We start from the raw sequence: 7771 nt of genomic DNA, 5'->3' as shown, positions 1-7771 counted from the left end.
GTTTGTTGCTTCCCTCCCTCAGCCCATGTTGTATGATATTTCCACTATACATGCGTGTATAGCATATACGATGATCCAACGGTGTAAGAGCCCCTACAATCAACAATAAAAAGACTATTTATGATTTAATACCGTTAAATCATGCATGTATGGTAAAAGTTATCGAAAAAAAAAGAAGTTAATTTGACAATATTGCAGTTATAACCCCAATCCAAAATAGATGGGTTAGTACAAGTTACTGTCCAGGCCCAAACCATCAAGCCCAAATCCATATCATTCCATTTTCAACTCTTCACTCTCTCCCGAAAACCCTAAACCCCCAAAAGGGCAAACCTCCGCTCTTTTCTAACATCTCTCTCTCTCTCTCTCTCTCTCTCGCTTTCTTCCCCTTAAACCCTACCTCAACCCTCTTTCTCCGCCTCCATGGCCGCCGCAATCACCCCAGCTCCTTCGTCCTCCACCCCAACACCCACCAAAGTGTCCCCCAAGACGGCCCGAAATGCCGTGAATGCCCTTCTGAGATGGCGAAATTCCAAGTCGGAGGCCCAGAAACCCGATATCCTCTCCTCCGACGAACTAGTCTACCTCGTCGTGAGCCTCAAGAAAATCCCACCCAAGGGCCGCGTCAACGCCTACAAAATCCCCCTCCCGACTCCCCTCCACTCCCAGCTCACCGAGTTCTGCCTCATCTACGACGACCGGCCCAAGTCCAAGCTCACCAAGGCCCAAATTCAGGCCAAGATCAAGGCCGACAACTTGCCCGTAGTCAAAATCTTGAAGTACACCAAGCTGAAATCAGATTACAAGGCTTTCGAGTCGAAAAGGAAGCTGCTCAACTCGTATGATGTGTTTCTTGCTGATAAGCAGATCGTGCCATTGCTGCCGAGGCTCATCGGGAAGCAGTTCTTCAAGAAGAAGAAGATTCCGGTGCCGGTGGACTTGTTGCACAAGAATTGGAAGGAGCAGATTGATCGGATATGCGGCTCGGCGTTGTTGTTCTTGAGTACTGGGACTTGCAGCGTGGTGAGGGTGGCCAGGACTTCGATGAGGGAGGAGGAGATTGTGGAGAATGTGGTTTCCGCGATTAGTGGGATTGTGGACATTGTGCCCGGGAATTGGGGCGGTGTGAGGTCGTTGCATTTGAAGCTATTGGAGTCGATTCCGCTGCCGCTTTATCAGACTCTGCCAGATGAGGCGGTGAAGGTGGAGGGGGGTGAGAAAGTTGTGGAGGAAGTTAAGGAGGCTGGGAAGGGTGAGAGTAAGGAATTGAAGAAAGAGAAGGTGGGGAAGAAGAAGGGGATGATTCATGAAGTGAGGTATTTGGATAGCAGTGCTGGTGAGGTGGTTGATGAGGTGAAATCGGGTAAGGATAGTGTTGGGGAAGGTAAGGTTGATGTGGATGAGCAACTGGGTGGTGGTGAGTTGAAGAAGGCGAAGAGGAAGAAGGAGAAGGTTGTTGGTGAGTCCAATGGTAAAGCTAGTGAGAATGATGGTGAGTTGAGGAAGTCGAAGAGGAACAAGGAGAAGGTTGTTGGTGAGTTGAAGAGGTCAAAGGAACAGATGGAGAAGTTAGCTAAGCTGGTAGATGAAGATTGTGATTTTGATGTGGAAGTTGCTGAGAAGCGTACGAAGAAGGTGGTTAATCCTAAGTCGGGTAAGGTGAAAGGTGAAGATGTTGAGAAACAGTTGAAAAAGTCGGCTAAGGCGAAAGATGCTGCTTTGAATGGGGAGAAACCATTGAAGAAGTTGGGTAAGGTGAAAGATGATGCTGGCACCATTGTCAAGCATAAAAATGATGAGTTGTCTGCGAAAGACAAGAAAAAAGATGTTCTAAAGAAGAAAGGAGATGAGTTGTCTGGCAAAGGTGGACAGGCTGTAGGAAAGAAGGAGAAGAGGAAGAGTGAGCCTGTTAAGTTGAAGAGTGAAGAGGCAAAGCTCAAGAAAGCCAAGAGAAGTAAGTAAGGAGCCAAGTAGTTCAGCATAGCAGGCCACAGGTGGTGGATGCTCTTTGCAGGGGTATTCAATATATTGCAGCAAGTATGGCTGTTCATTTGAGTCTGTCTGGCATAAATTTTGATTGTTCAGTTTTTCATGATGGTATGTGTTGTTAGTTGAATTGACATTGCCTATTTATATCTTAACTATGGAGATCATACAAATGGTTGGGTATCATTGTGGTTTTCTGCATTTCTATGACTTTGAATTTGAATTTACATTCTGTCACATGGACTTGCATCTTGGATGAATTTCATCTCCAATCCTTTCTGGATAATTCTTTAGCAAAATGGTGTAAACTACTAAATGGAATTTAGTTTGGATTGTCAAGTCAAATCCATTCCTTCATACGGTGGCCACTTTGTTATGGACGTATAGCTTGTTATTAGAAGTTTAGCCAGAAGCTTAATCTGTGACTATTGATATGATATGCAATGGTTCAGATTAGTGGATCACCAATCATTTCTTTCTATGTACTGTGCCATCCGTTTATCCGATTACAAGTAGCTTCATATTGTCTAACCCTTTCAGCCTTTCAATTTGATTGAATTGGCATGCCTTTTGCATGACTTTTCTGCCTAGATTTGAGTAATTGCTGAAGTGTTCATTGGAGCTTTTCAGTCATCAGACCTTGTTCATGAGTCGGTTGTTTCTAGGTCAACCTTCTGTTTGTTGTAAAAACCTACTGATTTAGCAATGTACTTAATTTTAGCAAGCAGAAGTTTGAGTTTAAGTTGAGATTGATAACATTGTGCATTCACTTTTCTTGTGACAACTTTAATTCCTTGCATCTTCTGTTTACTTTGAAGTATTTGGATGGCACAGTTTTTGCAACTCATGCAGGAGAGAACAAAAGGTCCTGTAATGTATTCCATTCATGTACATGGGTTTCATTCTGGTTTCAAAATAAATTTCATTTAGATTACATCTTTATCTCTTTTTCTGATTTAAGAACTTGGAAAAGGGAGATTTCAAGACTCACATTTCTTGAGGTCCTTCAGAAAATTACATTTTTACCGAGTTTCTTCATTTTTTCTATAATAATTTAGCCAAGTGTTCTTCAATATCTTGAATCTTTTTGGTGTGTTCATATGCAAGAGTGAAAGGTAAATAGGCTCTGAGTTCAGATCAAACTGTTCATTGACTTCGTTTGTTGGGTCTGAGAGGTGGGAAAAATAGGGACATCGAAAAACAATCCAGTGTAAAATCCAACCACGCCCAATATCAAGTCTTGTTTCAATTACAAATAGAACAGTGAAAGTCAGTTAACCAACTTCATCATCCCAATTTGGGAAATCAACTGATATCAGTTCCAACCAGGCCGGATGTCTCATCGGTTTAAATCACAGACCGTACCTCAAATGGCCGGTTCCGGAGCGAGGCCATCCCTACTAGCCTGTTCTGGTGGTTTTAGTTCTTAGTTGTTGATTCTGTACATGTTAAAAATAGCATAAAAAAGAAGAGAACAAAAAGGCGATGTGAGCTGGGACAGGTAGCGAGCTCATAACTGCGGACTGGACTGGACTGAAAGCAAACCGACAAGAACAGAAAATTGGCGGGAGGGGCAGAACAGGAACAGTCAAAGTTCACGCCTTCTCGTGATGCGTGCAAATCCTAAACCCCTTCTTAAACCCAAAGACACAGAGCATAGAATCAGAAAAAGTGAGAAAGAGTTTAACCTTTAAACCCAGGAAAAGCGAAAAGGGAAACAACATTAGGTTCTTAATGGTTCCTGCAACTCCAACCCAATCTCCTTCTCATGGCTTGTTTTCCAGCCCCATCATCTTATCGGAAAATTGTTCCCACTGCTCCAGGTAACCCTTTTCTTTTCATTTTCAGTGCTTCATTTCCTTTGGGTTTCTGTTTTTCCATTTAAAGGAGCAATCTTTGGTTTGATTTTGTTACTGTTTCAACTTTTGGGTTGCGATTTACCATCCCAGTTGAAAATTACGGAACCTGAATCTCTCAACATTGGTAATCATGGTCTCAGATTGAGTAGTGGGTTTCATTCTTAGGTCCCAAATGATGATTTCCTTTTGTCTCTTTTGCCATTTACACATGTTGGACAGGGAGAACCAAAGATTCATGTTTTCTTGTTGTGTTAAAATTTACATGTCCAGCAAGTTTCTCTCTTGTTCCATATGGGTATGTGCTTAAGTAATTTTGATTATAATGCTGAACAATGTGCAATGAAATCTGAATTCTTCGTGCTTGATGGCTTCTGTTAGTATTCTTTTATAGTTGAGGGGGCATACATACACTTCAAATACTACTATTAATTAATAATATGCTACATGGAACCATACTTGAATATTGTAGTCTAATGAATTTAACAAAGGAAATGCTCCTTTGTATCAAATTCAGAAACTTTAGGCAACCTATCCTTGGTGTATGAATTTCTTGACAACACCGAGGATCTTTTTCATTACTTGTTTTAAAGCATGTATTTGGGGCCTTCTACAAACCTTGTCTGTAATGTTTCATTACTTGTATTAAAGCCTGTATTTGGAGCCTTCTACAAACCTTGCCTGTAATGATCGTTAGAGAACTGATTTGCAAAGGAGATGAGAAGGAAAGAGATGTATGCAATGGAACTCGAGGCTACCTTCTGGGTGTCCTTGCCAGATTAGAGAACTTCCCTACTGTTTTTTGGGTGGTTCGTGGTAGTTGGTTGAGTAATAGTATAGGATCAGGAACTTAATAACAGGCTGAAGATCTGTTGGAGGTTTTGAAGCAAAATACAAAGTTGAAGCTCCCAATCTGGAGAGGTTTGTTTCCTTGATGGGGTCCTTGAATAATCTGATTAAATTTGTCAGGCTAATTGCATCTGGACTAGGACTATCATCACTGTTACCTCGATTAATTAGCGAGACAGTTTTGAACCAGTCATCCATATGCTGGTAGAGATAAAAGAGTAAGAGATTAAAACCACAGGCTGCACCTGATTGCCATTCCAGTGTGACTTTCGCATGTTAGCCTCTATACTGTAAAATGAGCTAAGGAAGTTAAGAAGAAAACGAGAGAATATGAGTCTGAAAAACCTCTGTTTAAGTCTCCTAAATACATACATATATATATATATATATATAATATTGTTGAAGATTTCTATATTACTCTTGATCTGTTTACTTTGTGAGCACATATGGTCAATGGAAAGTTTCCTGCTTTCATCTACCTCTATTGTAAGAGCTGACAATCGAACTTTATCTAGAACAATGTTCCTCCCATATTATGTGAATGTGAGAAAAGTATGGCATAGCATACATGCATAGCTTTATCAGATGACCACAAATCTGATATTTATAGATCACTTTGGTTCTTCTGTTTGAGTGCATGGTGCTTTGTGAAAGGAATGGTCCAGAGTGTTTTTGGGTTAGAAATTTGGTGTTATCCAATGTTCCTCTGATATTTACTGGTGAATGCAAAAATATAGATGGCCACAAATCTGATATATATTTCCGGTACCTGATAAAGAACTTTGCTTATGTTTAGAGGCGCACGGTGTCTTGTGAAACGAATGATCCCTAGTGTTTTTTGGTTGATTTCAGTACTGGAAAAGTGTCATTTGTTCCCCTCTTAATTGTTGAGAAGTTTTATTTGAGAGCATATGGCTTTTCAGTGTTAGATGGGGTACAGTGCAGGTGGTTCTTTGTTAAATTTGAGTGGTAATGTGTTCCATTGGCGGTGATTGAAACTTTTCTATTGTTTTGTGTTCAATGCCAGAGATAGCAGTGCTGTTTGTTTCATGGACTTGGAGTGGTTCAATTGTCATACAAGAATGAAGTCGATATGCTCTACATCACTGCTGTAGTGCATAAAACGTTAAGTAGTATGCGGAGAAGGGAATGAAGCTATTGGTCCGTAGAGCATTTCAACATTGTTTTAGTCGGATGTTTCTTGCAGTAGGATTGACTGATCTTGAAATATATTGTTGGATGGTAACTCTTGTACTGAAACTCCAGTGTAGAACTCTAGTCATTCTGTTGGCTGATTATGTAATTGTTTCTACTGCAATGCATCCGAAGCGCATTTTGGTTTCCTTTTGGCTTATATTTGGAATTTAGAATAGTAACTGCTTCAAACCAACAGAAAAGGAAAATGCCATTTTTATTTCTTTTTGTTGTGAGATTTTGTGTAGATAAAGAAGTAGAATTCTTTTCCCCTCAAGTTTCAACTTGTTCAAAAAGAGTACCTGGGGATTGTTGCAGGTCAAGCTTGATGTTAAAGACTGGAGTCCAAAGGAAAAAAAAAAATTGATGTTAAAGACTAGTCAGTGACTGTAGCTGATTAAGATAAAACAGAAAGGAAGGAAGGAAATTATACAGACTGGATTTGTCAGGCATTTATATTAAAGCTACAGGAAGAATGACCTGTTCAGGCAATTAAAATGTCAGGGAGCCTACAACTACTTGACCAAAGGTAATGTGAGTGTTAGAGAAGAGAGACCATAAGATTCTGTAAAGGTCCCTTGTTAAAGTGGTCCCCCTCCTCCTCCTCTGTTCCCTTACTGTTTGCAGGTCTGATAGGAAACAGTTCTTAGAAAATGCAGAAGCAAAGGATAAGTGAAGGGTTCATTAGAGGAGGGTGATACGTTTTGTTTTCTGATACACGAGCTAGAAAGACGAGTGTGGGTTTGGAAGAGAGCTGTGAAAGTTGAGGTTTGAAGCTTTCATGACGACCTTGGAAAGTTAGCTGTTGACTGTGCAGGTAAAGCCTGAATCATCAAAAGCTGGCATAACTTGGACTTGTTTCAGAGCTTTATTTGTTAGTGGTGTATGTGGTCATCCATCTCCCTAATGCAAAGTAACCTACTAACCTAGGTACATCTTCCTGGTTGGACTTCCAACCCGTGAGTTTAGTTAATGTTTTGAGAATATTGTTTATGTCATTAGGATTCAAATCTGGGTGCCTATTGCTAGTTTGCTACCAGTCATTGAGTCTGTTTCAATGAATGCATGGGATGCTATACTTTCAAGATTCAAATGCTAAAAGCTTTCTTCATGAGAATTGTTCTCTACTATTTTAGTGATACCAAGTAACACTTGTGTTTTTGATTACAAGGCATAAACGAGAAAATAAAAAGGAGTGACTATAAGTGATGATACAAGGAGTATTTTAATTCGAGGGGAAATGTTGTCTGGCGAGATCTGGAGGGCTTCGATTTCGAACCCCAATCAACTTCTTGCTAATAAATCGGGTTACGCTTCAGATGCTACTGGCGGTCGAGTCAAAGTGCAGCTTGATTCTATTGACATGCATGGTTTGGCTTCAGATGCTAATAAATCGAGTTTGGCTTCGGCGCATTATTTTGTGTGGAATATGCATGGTTGATTTCTCTCTGTTCAACACATATATTTACGTGAAATTTATACGATCGATCATATCATTAGTAACTTTTTATATATCTCGGTTTACTTCCGGAGCTTCTCATAAGAGAGCGTATCTAGTTATGTTCTTGTTAGGGTTATTTTCCAGTGCCTTGTTGCATTTTATATTATTTATCATTATTTTTCCTCTTGATGTACCTTCTACATTTCTTAGTTGTAATCATCAATATTTCTAATAAAATTGTCGTCTTTACTCAAAGTGAATAGATAAATTGAAAACTGATGAGATAAGAAAATTATAAGCCCTAAAACAACACCTTTTTTGAGATGCAATTTAAGAACAAATGCAAGACTTTGTAAGAAACAAAGTAAAAAAAAAAAAAAAAGATAGTCATACATACCAATTTAATATTGATGCTACAACATACAGGAATACCTCGTTGACCCCT

The 7771-nt window shown here is 39.8% G+C and overlaps 1 protein-coding gene across 1 annotated transcript; it reads left to right on the top strand.

Annotated features, from left to right (window-relative positions):
• Positions 1-307: 307 nt before the first annotated feature.
• LOC112188567 (ribosomal L1 domain-containing protein 1) lies at positions 308-2223 on the top strand. The gene has a single exon (XM_024327708.2). It carries the CDS (start codon positions 424-426, stop codon positions 1960-1962), a length of 1539 nt encoding a protein of 512 aa, XP_024183476.1. The 5' UTR covers positions 308-423; the 3' UTR covers positions 1963-2223.
• The last annotated feature ends 5548 nt before the right edge of the window (positions 2224-7771 follow it).

This window comes from Rosa chinensis, chromosome 2, assembly GCF_002994745.2.
Source record: "Rosa chinensis cultivar Old Blush chromosome 2, RchiOBHm-V2, whole genome shotgun sequence".
Classification (NCBI taxonomy): domain Eukaryota; kingdom Viridiplantae; phylum Streptophyta; class Magnoliopsida; order Rosales; family Rosaceae; genus Rosa; species Rosa chinensis.
Note: the sequence above shows the minus strand (reverse complement) of the source record. Positions and strands in the feature narration are given on the sequence as shown.